Consider the following 15,370-nt stretch of genomic DNA (forward strand, 5'->3'; position numbering starts at 1 on the left):
CTCTACATGAAGTGCAGGAGGTTCTCCAGGAGAAGGGAAGACACACCCTGAGTTGGAGGAGGCAGAGCTTTAAACACCAACTCCCAATGTAAGAGCTCAGGACACTACATTACAAATTGTCTTTTTTCATTAATAATTTTCAAACCGAGCAAGAGATATGAAAGAGTGACAAACATGGAGGAAGGAATTTTATTTTTCCATGTCTCAGTTCAAATGTGATTGATGGAGTACCCCATATATCTCTTCGCCCTTTTCAATTCTTACAAGGACCCTTGTTGCTTCAGTGGTCTGCAACCTTTCTGAGAGGTAGCAAGTGCAGCACTTTCCTGAGTGAAATCCCACCCATCAGGCCAAATACAGAACCGGTAAACGCAATCCTCCAGAGAGAGCTTGTGGACCAGGAGACCAAACACGGGCCTAAGTCACGCTCTGGTCCTACAGACAGGTCTACAGAGCCAAGCCCAAGTGTCTTAGCCTGGCTTCAAGCTGCAGTCCATGGGGCGCCTGGGTGGCTCGGTTGGTTAAGCATCCGACTCGAGCTCAGGTCTTGATCTCCTGGTTCATGACTTCGAGCCCCATGTGGGGCTCTGTGCTGACACAGCTCAGAGCCTGGAACCTGCTTTGGATTCTGTCTCCCTCTCTCTCTGCCCCTCCCCCACTCATGTTTTCTTTCTCTCTCTCTCTCAAAAATAAACAAACATTAAAAAAAATTAAAACTGTAGCCCAGCTGCCCCCTTCATGCCCATGACACCATGCTGCCTGCTACACAGGTAACTTTGTCAGGACAGAGCACAGGATGTTTGTGGGTCTGTCTCATCTGGCCCCCACCATCTCAAAGGCAGGCGCCAAGTCTCACCCACCGTGTCCCCAGCATGTCTGGGTCCTGTGACTGTCACATTCCTTGTATGCTGTCTGTTAGGGATACTGGCAGACACAGCTCATCAGGGGACTATGACATGAGCCTCCCAGGTTCCACCCCTATAGGCAAGGGAAGAATGCAAAGCCAAGACTTCCACTTACATATTTTTAAGTACTTTCACATCTGTTCCCTCATTTGATCATTACAAAAGCCCTGGGAAACAGGCAGGAAATAATTCACCACCCCCCTACCCTGAACAGAGGAGGAGAGGTGCAGGGAGGGGTGTCTGTGCAAGGCTGCTGAGAAGGCTGCAGCAGGCTTCTTCAGCTGATTCCAGGAGCAGTAAAAACCTACAAAACCACAAGGGCACAATAAATTCAAGTGCTTCATACAGACACACACATATGCCTCTGGATAATTAGGAGACTGGTTGGGGGGGGGGGCCGTGGAAGAAATGTGTTGAAACTATTTCTTTGTAGCTCCCATAATAGTCATTTTGAGAAGAAAGAAAAAAATATTGACCATTTTTATTTGAAAAAAAAAAAAACGGAAGCAAGAAATGTTTAGTGATTAGTAGAGAGCAATTCAGCTAAAAAAAAAAGAACGAAAAGATTAAGACTCAAAACTGAAAGTTATCGTTCCTTATTATACTAATGCTTGCTTTTATCAACATTAAACTAAAATCTCTGCTACGAAATGTCCTGGCACTTTATGGATTTTGCTGTATTTGGAAAACACAAGCTTTGTATTTACAAAGCTTTTCCCTTTTGCTGGAAGCCGAGCTATCCCAGCCTGAGTGGCAGGGCCCTGGCTGCGGACGGATGGGTGACTGCAGGGCAGCCCGCCGACAGTGAAGCTTCTTGTACTCCTGCTTTTAGGTAATTTGGCCTTATTAAAGTACCTGGGGTATTGTCTGTTGGGGAATTGCCCTCGGCAGGCCCCCTGGGAAAAGAACCATTAGGGAAGAAAATGAGGTTCCGCAAGAAATCGTGCGGCCTTACGTTTAGCCCTTGCCATCCCCTATGGAGACTCCTCTACTTACAGGAAGGATAGTCTCATGCATTTGCCAGCAAAGAGGGACTATAAAGGAGAGACATATGGATTTGAAAGCCTCACTCCGGCAACTAAGGAGTGTATCTCTGGGCACAGGTGACTTCAACCCCTAGGCCCACCTGGCCCCCTGAGGCATTCCAGATGATGACTGAACCTAGTCGGTTAAGGTATAGAATGGTTCATTAATTCCTAGGTGCACTGTCTCTCTGAGAATGTATGAGGCATGGGTTTCTAAGGCTTTTTCGGCCCCTTTCTGGCACCTCGGACCGAGGCAAACACATTGTTCTGGCCTCATGTGGTTAGGAGGTCAGGTCCCTGTAACTGTTCCACTTGAGGTGTTGAGAAATGGAGGGCCTTTCACGAGAACAGCAAAGCAAATGCTTTGTAGATTATAGATAAACACAGATGCATAATGGAATAATGTAAGAAATTAATCAATAATCAAAGGGTATGCGGGAAAATTAGGGGGAAATCGCCATGTTATTTCTTAAAGGTTGATTACACATAGGAACATTTTCAAAGTTAGGTAATGTTAGAAAAACATAGATGACATATGCCACAGGGAAATCACTAGCAAACATAATGCCAAGTTTGCTACAATAAATCGGCCAGTTCAACACGCTGCTGTTGTCTGTGTCCATTTTTATTTTTTGTTTTTATTTTAGTTTTATTTTCACCAATGCCGTTCTTCCTTCGGGAACCCCTGGTTGCTGGAGCTGACCTCCGGCACCATTTGTAAAATATAAATTATTATTATTTTCTATTTAAAAATGAATTATCAGAGGTGCCTCACTGTCTCAGTCAGTTAAGTGTCTGTTCTTGATTTCGGCTCAGGTCAGGATCTCACATCGGGCTCTGTCCTGACAGTGCAGAGCCTGCTTGGGATCCTCCCTCTTCTCTCTCTTTGCCCCTTTCCCGCTCGTGTGCACGTACATGCCCTCACTCTCAAAATGAAATAAACGTTAAAAAAATGAATTATCAATATATAATTTTATTAGGTTATTCTATATTATTTTATCACAAAAGTAAAACAGATACATTAAAGAAAATTTTAAAATGGGTTTTAAAACGAATTTTAGAAAATGACCCCAAAGCTCATCACTATAAAACAACCTACCTGTGGCGTTTTGTTTCCTTTCAGGTCTTTTAAGTAAATGGATGGGTTTCTTTTGGTTGTTTAATGACGTGATAATCTTATACCACATACACCATTTCATATCCTGAGTTTTCCCCTCAACATTATATCATAAGAACTCTTGCAGATTATTACACTGTCTTTGTAACCACAATCCATAATTTCCTGAACTTAAACTGTATAATCCTTTAAGTGGTAATACCACAGTTTACTTACCCAGTCTATTTTTAGACAAGTAGGCTGTTGCCAAATTTTTACTATCACAAATAATGTTTTAATGACTGTAACTTTTATTTTCTTCCTTTCTGTTTTTAGATAAATTCCTAAAGTATATTACCAGGTCAAAGTGGACAATAATTTTTTTAGACTTCTGACATATTCTGCCAAATTCCTTCCCTAAAGGTAATAGACATTATTACCAGCAATGGTAAGAATCCTTTCACTGAACTCTTATCATTAACCAGGAAATCACCTGTACCATTTTATTATTTTTTTGCTAATAAGTGAAACTATTTCCTATGTTATTTTGCATTTTTTTCCTGAAAATGTATATTTTTCCACCATATGATTACTGACTAGTTGAACTTCTTTTGTGAATCATTATGCCCATTATCCATTTACCAACTGGCTATTTACACAGATTTAAAAGTACATCTGGGGGCGCCTGGTTGGCTCAGTTTGTTAAACGTCAACTTCAGCTCAGGTCATGAGCTCGTGCTTTGTGAGTTTGCGCCCCGCGTTGGGCTCTCTGCTGACAGCTTGGAGCTTGGAGCCTGCTTCGGATTCTGTGTCTCCCTCTCTCTCTCTGCCCCTCCCCTGCTCTTGCTCTCTCTCCCTCCCTCTCTCTCTCAGGAATAAATAAAAACATTAAAAAAAAAAAGTACATCTGTATGAATATTTTCCATAATTAAAATGTTAACTCAGTGTTTACCATTTGGTGGGAAATATTATTTCTCCCATCTATGGTTCACTTAAAGTTTTAATTTTTACCTGGACATATTCACTGTTGTTTACCTTCGTGATTCTTTAAGAGGCTTCTGAGTCAGCTTCCCCCTCCCCATTCCCTTCCCTATATGACTGTATGCAATCAATTCATTTCCTCCTCAGCTCACATGGTTTTAACATTCCTTACACACCCATAATCAAGAGGCTTTACCTGTTGGTCATCAGGAGTCCATATGCCACATGTGATCTGACTCTCCAGGTTTATCTCAGATGACCAGTGTCTTTGTCCGCTGACAGAACCAACCAGGACAAACCCATCTCGATATGAAATAAGTGCTTGAGTTCCATCGTGGCTCCATGTGAAATCACTCACCTTTGAGACACACATAGACACAAGATGTCAATTAATCTGAAAGGGAAAGCACTTTTAGCAAAGGCTATAGTCATTAACTTAGCCTTTGGCTAAGAGTTAGATGGTCTTAAAGAGAACAGTGCATAAATACATCATATGTACTGTAACACTAACATATAATACAAAAGACCTCATTTGAAAAGCAAGTGTCAGTGAAGAGCTAAGTGTTTCACACATGTTAATTCTTCAAGCTTTGTTCATGGGAGGGATTATCATGCCCATTTTCCAGAGAAAACAGACACAGAGGGGATAGTTAACTTATCCTTGATCATACACAAGGTGAATGGCAGTGTTAAGGATGACCCAGGGTTGTATGGATCCAGTGTCCTTGCTTTGGTCTCCCACCTATGGTTCTATGGTCTCCCACCTATGGTAACAGATTTGCCATTAGTGTCTCTGGGTCACCTATCAAAATAGGAAAGTTCTCAGTTTTTGGTTATATACCGTCCTCAGCCTTGCTAATAATATTCCCTTAATCAAAATGAAAAAATAACTTAGGGGTGCCTGGGTGGCTCAGTCGGCTGAGCATCTGACTCTTGATTTTGCCTCAGGTCACGATCCCAGGGTCGTGGGATCAAACCCTGTATCGCACTCCACGCTAAGCGTGGATCTGCTTAAGATTCTCTCTCTTTCCCTCTACCCCTCTCCCTTGCTCATGCTCTCTAGAGACTCTCTCTAAAGTAAAAAAATGATAATTTAACTGGAAAAATTACACATACTTGGGTGTTGTTTGATGCGTTCATTGTATTTATTCAAATAAGCCCATCTAAAAAATCTTTTAATCTATTAATGAAGTAAATTGCTTCTACTGACTTCCTCAAATTATACTACCCTTGCATGCCTACAACTAGCCCAACCTGGAGATGAAGTATTGTCTTTGATACACACAGATGAAGTTGATTTACTGATGAGTTCAGAATTTCTACAGCTGTATTCATGAGTGAAACAAACTTATGATTTCCTTTTGATAATGTCTTTGTATCTGGATTTCTCAAAGTTATGTTGATCTCTCAGAATGAGTTGGACAGTAAGTACTCCTTCCTTTTCCACTGCCTGGAACAATTTATATAAACTGGGATAACCTATTGCATGAAAGTTGGGTATAACATGCCTATGCATCTGAATTTTTTTGTGGGAAGATTTTTAACCATTGCTTCAATGTACTCAGTAGTTTTAGTACAAGTCAAGCTGTTAAGCTTTTTATTTCCTCTTGAGTCAGTTCTATTGAATTACTAAAAAAAATTTTTCCAGTTCATGTAAGTTTTCCAAATTGTTGGCAAGTAGCTGCTGATAGTATTTATTATCTTTTTAAAAATCAACTTCATTGAGCTATAATTTGTATACATTAAATAAAGTTCTCAGCAGTCAATCGCCTATGCTCATCCTTGGTTCAAGGCAACCAGTGATCTAATTTCTCTCACTAGTTGCTTCTTCTTGAATTTTACATGAAGGGAACTGTATAGTATGCTCACTTTTGTGTATGGCTGCCTTTACTCAGTACAATAGTTTAAGAGTATTCTAAATCCTTGTGTGCATCGGCAGTTCATTCCTTTTCATGAAGAGTAGTATTTCATTATATAAATATACCACAACTTATTTATCCACCCAAATTGCCAGGCATTTAGCTTGCTTCCAGTATTTGGCTACTATAAAACTGCTATGAACATGCATGTGTAAGACCTTTGGTAGATGCGTGGTTTCATTTCTCCTGAGTGAATACCTGAGAGTGGAATTAATTGCTAGATCATATGGTAAGCATGTTTAAATGCATAAGAAATTACTAAATTATTTTCCAAAGCGGTTATGCCATTTTACACTCCCTGCAACAGTGTATGAGAGCATTAGTAGGTTCGCTCCTCACCAGCACATGGTGTTGTCAGTCTCTTTTGTTTTAGCTATTCTAGTAAGTATGCAGTGGTAGGACACTGTTCCTAATTTGCATTTCTCCAATGTAGTCATGGTGAGTATCATTTCATGTTCTTATTGATCATTTGCACATCATCTTTAGGGACATGTCTGTTCAAATTCCTTGCTATGTGTACGTATTCCCCATCCACTCATACATATGTGCTATGTGTATGTATGAATACTCACATAGATGTATACAATATGTCTACATACATATGGATATATATAAGCTTCCAACCTTATTTTGTTATAAAAATTCTATATACAATCCTTTATAAGATATGTGTGCTGAAAATAATTTCTCTTACTCTGTGGCTTGCCTTTTCATTTGCTTAATGGTATCTTTCAAAAAGTGAAAATCTTAAATTTTGATGAAGTCCAGTGTCAATTTTTTTTTTCTTTCATGGTTCATGCTTTTTGTGTCCAATCCATTGAATCTTTACTTAATCCAAGGTTTCAAACCCAAGGTTTACAGAGAAGTTTAGTTTTTACATTTATATCTGTGATTTACTTACAGTTAATTTTTAGGTAGAGTATGAGGTCAGAATCAAGGTGGTTTTTTGTTTTGTTTTGTTTTTGTTTTTAAATACAGATATGCAATTGTTTCAGCACCATTTGTGAAAAAGAAAATTCCCCAGATGTTACCTAGACTTACTGCGGTGATCCTTTCACAATACAGTTGACCTTTGAACAACTAAGAGCTTAGGGGTTGCTGATGCCCTGCAAAGCTGAAAATCCATGTGTAACTTTGACTTCCCCCAAACTTAACTACTAATCGCTTACTATTGACCAGAAGCCTTATCAATAGCAAAAGCAGTCAATTAATACATATTTTGTATGTTTTACCTATTATATACTGTATTTTTGCAATCTAGTGAGCTAGAGAAAATGTTATTAACCAAATCATAAGGAACAGAAAATACATTTAAAGTACCATATATTTTTTTCTTTTTAAAGTTTTTATTTAAATTCCAATTAGTTTACATACAGTGTAATATTAGTTTCCAGTGTAGAATTTAGTGATTCATGTAGATTCTGGTGTAGAATAAGTGATTCACTTATATACAACACCCAGTGCTTATCACAACAAGTGCCCTCCGTAATACCCATCACCAATTTAACCCATCCCCTTTCCCACCTCCCCTCCAGCAACCCTCAGTTTGTTCTCTATAGTTAAGAGTCTGTTTTCAGGTTTGCCTCTCTTTTTTATTCCCCCTATTCCATCGTTTTGTTTCTTAAATTCCACATATGATTAAAATCATATGGTATTTGTCTTTCTTTGATGGATTTATTTCACTTAGCACAATGTACTCTAGTTCCATCTATGTTTTTGCAAATGGTAATGGTAAATGAGTAGTATTCCACTGTGTGTGTGGAGAATATATACACACACACACACACACACACATACATATATATACATATACATATACATATATATATATATATATGTATGTATATATACATATGTATATATACACACACACACTCCACATCTTCTTTATTCATTCACCATGCAACGGACATTTGGGCTCTTTCCATAATTTGGCTATTGTTGATAATGCTGCTATAAACATTGGGGTGTACGTATCCCTTTTAATCAGTATTTTTGTATCCTTTAGGCAAATACCTACTCGTGCAATTGCTGGACTGTAGGGTAGACCTATTTGTAACTTTAAAAAAATTTTTTTAATGTTTATTCACTTTTGAGAGACAGAGAGAGACAGAGCATGAGTGGAGGAGGCGCAGATAGAGCGAGACACAGAATCTGAAGCAGGCTCCAGGCTCTGAGCTGTCAGCACAGAGCCTGACGTAGGGTTCAAACCCATGAACCATGAGATTGTGACCTGACCTGAAGTCAGACATTTAACCAACTGAGCCACCCAGGCACCCCTATTTTTAACTTTCTGAGGAATCTTCACACTGTTTTCCAGACTGGCCTCACCAGTTTACATTCCATCCAAGAGTGTAGGAAGGTTCCCCTTTATCCACATCCTCACCAACACCTGTTGTTTTCTGTATTGTTAATTTTAGCCATTCTGACAGGTGTGAAGTGATAGCTCATTGTAGTTTTGGTTTGCTTTTCCCTGATAATAAGTGATGTTGAGCATCTTTTCATGTGTCTGTTAGCCATCTGGATGTCTTCTTTGGAGAAGTGTCTATTCATGTCTTTTGCCCATTTCTTCACTGGATTATTTGTCTTTTGGGTGTTGAGTTTGATAAGTTCTTTATTTATATTTATATTTTGGATACTAACCCTTAATCAGATGTCATTTGCAAATATATTCACCCATTCTGAAGCCTTTTAGTTTTGTTGATCATTTCCTTCACTGTGCAGAAGCTTTTTATCTTGATGAAGTCCCAATAGTTCACTTTTGCTTCTGCTTCCCTTGCCTCTGGTGATATGTCTAGTAAGGAGTTGCCCCAGCCAAGGTCAAAGGGGTTCTCCTCTAGGATTTTGATGTCTTCCTGTCTCACAGTTAGGTCTTTCATCTATTTTGGGTTTATTTTTGTGTATGGTGTAAGAAAGTGGTCCGGTTTCATTCTTCTGCATGTAGCTGCCCAGTTTTCCCAGCACCATTTGTTGAAGAGACTGTCTTTTCTCCACTGGATAGTCTTTCTTCTTCATCAAAGATTAGTTGACCATATAGTTACAGGTTCATTTCTGGGTTTTCTACTCTGTTCCATTGATCAATGTATGTTTTTATGCCAGAACCATACTGCCTTGATGACTATAGTTTTGAAGTGATGCCTCTGGCTTTTCTTTTCTCTTTCAAGATTGCTTTGCTATGTGGTTCCACACCAGTTTTAGGATGGTTTGTTCTAGCTCTGTGAAAAATGGTTGTGGTATTTTGCTAGGGATTGCATTAAATGCGTAGAATGCATTGGGTAGTACAGACATTTTAACAATATTTGTTCTTCCAATTCATGAGCATGGAAAGTTTTTCCATTTCTTTCTATCATCTTCACTTTCTTTCATCAGTGTTTTATAATTTTTCGGAGTATAGATCTTTTTGCCTCTTTAGTTAGATTTATTCCTAGTTGTATTAGGTTTTTGCTGCAATTGTAAATAGGATCAATTCCTTGATTTCCCTTTCTGCTGTTTCATTATTGGTGCATAGAAATGCAACAGGTTTCTGTACAGATTTTGTATCCTGTGACATTACTGAACTCATGTATCAGTTCCAGCAATTTTGTGGTAGTGTCTTTTGGGTTTTCCATATAGAATATCATGTCATCTGCAAATAGTAAGAGTTTGACATCTTCCTTGTCGATCTGGATGCCTTTTACTTCTTTTGTTGTCTGACTGCTGAGGCTAGGACTTCCAGTACTACATTAAATAACAATGGTGAGAGTGGACATCTGTCTTGTTCCTGACCTTAGGGAAAAACCTTCCAGGTTTTCCTCATTGAGGATGAGGATGTGGGCTTTTATTATGTTCCCTCTAAACCTACTTTGTTGAGTCTTTATCATGAATGGATATTGTACTTTGTCAAATGCTTTTCTGCATCTTTTGAGAGGATCATATGGTTCTTACCCTTACTTTTATTAATGCAAATCTTGAACCATCCTGGCAGCCAGGAATAAATCCCACTTGATCATGATGAATGATTCTTTTAATGTACTGTTGGATTCCATTTGCTAGTATTTTGTTGAGAATTTTTGCATCCATGTTCATCAGGGATATTGGCCTGTAGTTTTCTTTTTTAGTGATGTCTTTGTCTGGTTGTGGAATCAGGATAATGCTGGCCTTACAGAATGAGTTTGGAAATTTTCCTTCCATTTATATTTTTTGGAATAGTTTGAGAAGAGCAGGTATTAACTCTTCTTTAAAAGTTTGGTAGAATTCCCTTGAAGCCATCTGGCCCTGGACTTTTGTTTGTTGGGGGATTTCTGATTACGGATTCAATTTCTTTACTGGTTATCAGTCTGTACAAGTTTTTTTTATTTCTTCCAGTTTCACTTTTGGTTGCTTATATTTCTAGAATTTATCCATTTTTTCCAGATTGTCCAATTTGTTGGCATATAATTTTTCATAATATTTTCTTATTGTATTTCTGTGTGGTTGGTTGTTATTTCTCTTTTCTCATTTGTGATTTCATTTATTTGGGTCCTTTCTCTTTTCTTTTTCATAAGACTGGCTTAGGGGTTTATCAGTTACATTAATTTTTTCAAAGAACCAGGTCTTGGTTTCATTGATTTGTTCCTCCATTTTTTTTTTTTTTTAAGTTTCTGTATCATTTATTTCTGCTCTAATCTTTATTATTTACCTTCTGCTGGCTTTAGGCTTCATTTGTTGTTCTTTTTCTAGCTCCGTTAGGTATAAGATTAGAATGTGTATTGAGAGTTTTCTTGCTTCTTGAGGTAGGACCATATTGCAATATACTTCCCTCTTAGGATTGCCTTTGCTGCATCCTAAAAGTTTTGGACTGTGGTGTTTTCATTATTTAAAGAACGATTGCTTAACCCAATCACTCTTTAGTAGGATGTTCTTTAACCTCCATGTATTTGTAATCTTTCCAATTTTTTTCTTGTAGTTGACTTCAAGTTTCATAGTGTTGTGGTCTGAAAATATGCATGGTATGATCTCAATCTTTCTGTACTTGTTGAGGGCTGATTTGTGATACAGTATGTGATCTATTCGGGAGAATGTCCCATGTGCACTCAAAAACAATGTGTATTCTGCTGCTTTAGGATGAAATGTTCTTAATGTATCTGTTAAGTCCATCTGGTCCAGTGTGTTATTTGAAGTCATTGTTTCTTTGTTGATTTTCTGTTTAGATGATCTGTCCATTGCTATCAGTGGGGTGTTTAAGTCCCTACTATTATTGTATTATTATCAATGAATTCCTTTATGTTTGTTATTAAGTGTTTTATATATTTGGGTGCTTCCAAGTTGAGGTCATAAATATTTACAATTGTTAGATCTTCTTGTTGGATAGTCCCCTTTATTATGATCTAGTGCCCTTTTCCAACTCGTTACAGTCTGTTGGTTTTTAAGTTTATTTATTTACTTTTGAGAGAGAGAGTGAGAGAGGGAGGGAGGGAGGGAAGGAGAGGGAGAGAGAAAGCATAAGCAGGGAGGGGGAAGAGAGAAGGAGAGACAGAATCCCAAGCAGGCTCCATACCATCAGCACAAAGCCTGATGTAGGGCTTGAACTCAAGAAACGTGAGATCATGACCTGAGCCGAGATCAAGAGTCGGACGCTTAACTAACTGCACCACCCAGGCACCCCAGTCTTTGGTTTAAATCTAGTTTGTTTGATGTAAGTATTGTTACTCTGGCTTTCTTTTGACATCCATGTGCACGATAAATATTTCTCCCTCCCCTCACTTTAAATGCACAGATGTCTTTAGGTCTCAAATCTCTTGTAGGCAGCATATAGTTGGGTCTTTTTTAAATTCATTCTGACACTCTTTATCTTTTGATTGGAGCATTTAGTCCATTTACATTCAGCATAATTATTGATATGTACTTAGAGCCATTTTATTACTTTTTTTGTTGCTGTTTCTGGAGATTTCCTCTGGTCCTTTCTTGTCTTTTGTCACTTTTGGTCTTTTCCCTCCCACTCAAAGCGTCTCCTTTAATATTTCCTCCAGGGATGGTTTAGTAGTCACAAACTCCTTTAGCTTTCGTTTGTCTGGGAAACTCTTCATCTCTCCTTCCATCTTGAATGATAGTCTTGCTGGATAGGGTATTCTTGGCTGCAGATTTTTCCCATTCAGTGGGTTGAACTTCTGGTTTGCCAAGTTTCTGTGGAAAGATCTGCTGCCAATGTTATAGCACTTGCCTTGTGAGTAAGGGACTTCTTTTGTCTTGCTGCTTTTAGGACATTTTCTTTATCACTGTATTTTGCAAACTTAACTACAATATATCTCGGCATTAGCCTACTTTTGTTGATCTTGTTGGGAATTCTCTGTGCCTCCTGGATTTGGATGTCTGTTTCCTTCCCCAGGTTAGAGAGGTTTTCAGCTATGATTTCTTCAAAAAAAAAAACTTCTGCCCCTTTTTCTCTCTTCTTCTTCTGGGACTCCTATGACACAAATGTTATTATGTTTGATGGAGTCATGGAGTTCCCTAAGTCAACTCTTGTGATCCACAGTTTTTCTTTCCCTCTTTTGTTCAGCTTCATTATTTTCCATAATTCTATCTTCTATATCACTTATTTGTTCTTCTGACTCTTCCATCCTTGTGGTCATTATATCTGGTCAGTTTCAAATCTTAGATGTTGCGTCTTTCATTTCTGCCTGATTGTATTTTAGCTCTTTTATCTCTGCAGTAAGGGTCTCCCTGGTATCTTCCATACTCTTCTCAAGCCTGGTAGAGTATCCTTACGACTGTTACTTTAAATTCTGCATGAGGCATATTACTTAGATCTGTTTTGTTTACAGCTCTAGCTGTGACCTTTTCTTGTTCTTCTTTTGGGATGAATTCCTCTGTCTTCGTATTTTGTCTAGGTCTCTGTCTTCTTTTTTGTGTTAGAAAAGCTCGTTATGTTCCCTATTCCTGAGAGTAATGGCTTTATGAAGAGGTCACGTAATGTCCAGGGCCTAACGCTTCAGGAAGTGTCTCTGGTGTGTGTTGAATGTAGTCTGCTGCTGCGTCTGGCTTCTCTATCCCTCAGGTCAGTCATCTACAGAGGCTCTCCTCTGTAGATGGGCAGTGTTTGGACTTTGGCCATAGTGTGGCCAGTCTGAACTAGGTGTGCCTGGTCTGTTTGTTAAATGAGACCTGATGCTACTTCCACTAGAACTGAAGCCTTGTAGAACTCTATGGTCAGAAGACATGATACAAGTGGGGGTTTCTGGTGGTCTTCTGGGGAAGGGCCCCGCTGCACTGATCCTTAGGCACACTTGCAGAGCACAGGGACAGGGCTGGCTGACTAAGCAGGTTAGTCAGCCAGTGTTGGTGCTGTGCTTTTCAGTGAAGTTGATTTATGCTGAGGGACAGGGGAGGGAAATGGCACCAGCTAGGTCCTTTGTTCCAAGAGGGGGGTGGTCCATAGTTGCTGTTCTCAGGAAAGCCCTCTCAGAAGAGTGAATAATTTCCTATCGTGTGTCCTAGGCATTTTCCAGATCACTGTTTTCACACTGTCTGTGTCCAAGTTGCTTGCCTGCCTAGGGCAGCGCAGTGCACTTTGGGCTCTCTATTCCAGCCAAATCTGCTGACTTTTAAAATTCCAAACTTTAGGGGCACTTGGGTGGCTCAGTCAGTTGAGCGTCTGACTTTGGCCGAGGTCATGATCTCATGGTTCGTGAGTTTGAGCCCCACATTGCGCTCTGTGCTGACAGAGCTCTGAGTCTGCTTTGGATCCTGTCTCCCTCTCTCTGTCCCTCCCCCACTTGCACTCTGTCTCTGTCTCTCTCCCAAAAATAAAAATTTTAAATTCCAAACTTTAAGGACCTGGCATGACAGGGACCTGCACTGCTCTTCTGGGGAAGGGTCTTGCTGCCCTGGGACCGATGCAGGTTTGACCCAGAAGGGCAGTTTGACATCAGAGTGCAAGGGCATAGGATTTGGAGCAAAGCAGGTTAAACAGCCAGTGTCCAGGTTAGCTACCCTCAGCAGGTGTCTCTGAGCCTACGCTGAGGGGTGGGAGAGGGAAATGGCACCCGCCGGGCTCTTCTGTTCCCAGAGGGGCAATGCCACCACTCACAGATGTGCTCCAAGAAGGGGGAACAGTCTCTCCTGTGAATCTTAGGCAATCCGCACACCATGCCATCTGCCCCCAAGTTACCTGCCTGCCTTCTCTCCAGGAGCAGGGCAGTGCTCTCTGGGCCCTATCCTAGCCACATCACCGACCTCTGAAACTCCAGGCTTCGAGTTGTTTGCAAAAACTCATGAAAATCAGCCTCTCATTTTCCCAACCAATGGCTCTGGGGAAGTGTTTTCCTTGTGTGATCCCCTGTGTACTTCTCTTCCCCTCTCTCTCTTTCTCACCTCTCTCCACGACCAAGGCTCCCTCCCCTCTGCAGCCGCCGCAATCCATTTCTCCCCATTTCTCCCCCAAACCATGTCTCTGTACTTCCTACCTTCCTGGATGTGGCCTCTTCTGTCCCTTTAGTTATGCACTTTGTTCTATCAGCCCTCAGGTCGATTTCTTGGGTGTTCAGAATGATCTGATAGTTATCTAGCTGTGTTTGAGGGATGAGACAAGCCCAGGGTCCTGCTACCACTCCAGCATCTTAGCTTGCCCCCGCCCCTTCTATCTGTTCTGTATTTGTTGGGGGGAAAAAAAAACACCCATGTATGTGTAAGGGGACCTGTGCAGTTCAAACTGCAGTTGTTCAAAGGTCAACCGTTTGTACAAATATCAAATCACTATATTGTGTACTTAAACTAATATAACATTATATGCCGATTACAACTCAATAGAAAAAAAGACTATTGTTTCCTCCCAGTGAATTATCTAGGCATCTTTTAATTACCTTTGATTACCTGGTAATCTCTAGAGTTATGTCTACCTTTTCATTCATAAAAGTGTTATAGGTTGCTTTTACTTGGAAATGTTTAACTTTCTTTAAAATCGGTGACATTACTGGATATATCACATTTCAGATAAAAATAAAATAAATGAACAAACACCAAAAGGACACGAACATTTGCTGTTTTCCCAGCAGAGGTTATAGGTTGGTGTTCAGTGGTTAGCATGTCCCCACCGAGACAACGGCATGGATTTGTAAGATAGCTCTTGAACAGCTGGCCTGAGGTTACTGAAAAGAGCGGGTTGCTAGGGAGAACTCGGGACCCTGGTTTCACTGACCCTACATTTCAACTAACTACACTATGTAGTTTTTCTTAAGAACTGAAAACATTTTCTAGAGACAACCCATGAATTCTGCAATAACATTTCAGGTTTTTTCAATTTTCAAGTGTAGTGCTACTTATTTACAAGCATTCTGACTCATTTATCCTGGAAGAAATCCGTACTAAAAAGAAAAACATCCTAGTAGAGGGGGAAGAGTTTAGCCAGTGAAAAGAAGCTTCGCCAAGACACCACCAGTCTTGCAGTCACAGAAAATGGTAACAAGAGATGTTTCCATGAATGAATTGGGT

The 15,370-nt window shown here is 39.8% G+C and overlaps 1 protein-coding gene across 4 annotated transcripts in view; it reads right to left on the reverse strand.

The window, feature by feature from the left end:
* Positions 1 to 15,370, reverse strand: part of TULP4 (TUB like protein 4) — a 239,541-nt gene that overhangs the window by 63,277 nt on the left and 160,894 nt on the right. For all 4 annotated transcript variants that reach the window (XM_027056542.2, XM_027056541.2, XM_027056540.2 and 1 more), the window contains one exon: positions 4,204 to 4,365. In XM_027056542.2, coding sequence (XP_026912343.2) covers positions 4,204 to 4,365 — 162 coding nt within the window. The remainder of the gene's footprint in view (positions 1 to 4,203; positions 4,366 to 15,370) is intronic.

Source organism: Acinonyx jubatus, chromosome B2 (genome assembly GCF_027475565.1).
Source record: "Acinonyx jubatus isolate Ajub_Pintada_27869175 chromosome B2, VMU_Ajub_asm_v1.0, whole genome shotgun sequence".
NCBI lineage: Eukaryota > Metazoa > Chordata > Mammalia > Carnivora > Felidae > Acinonyx > Acinonyx jubatus.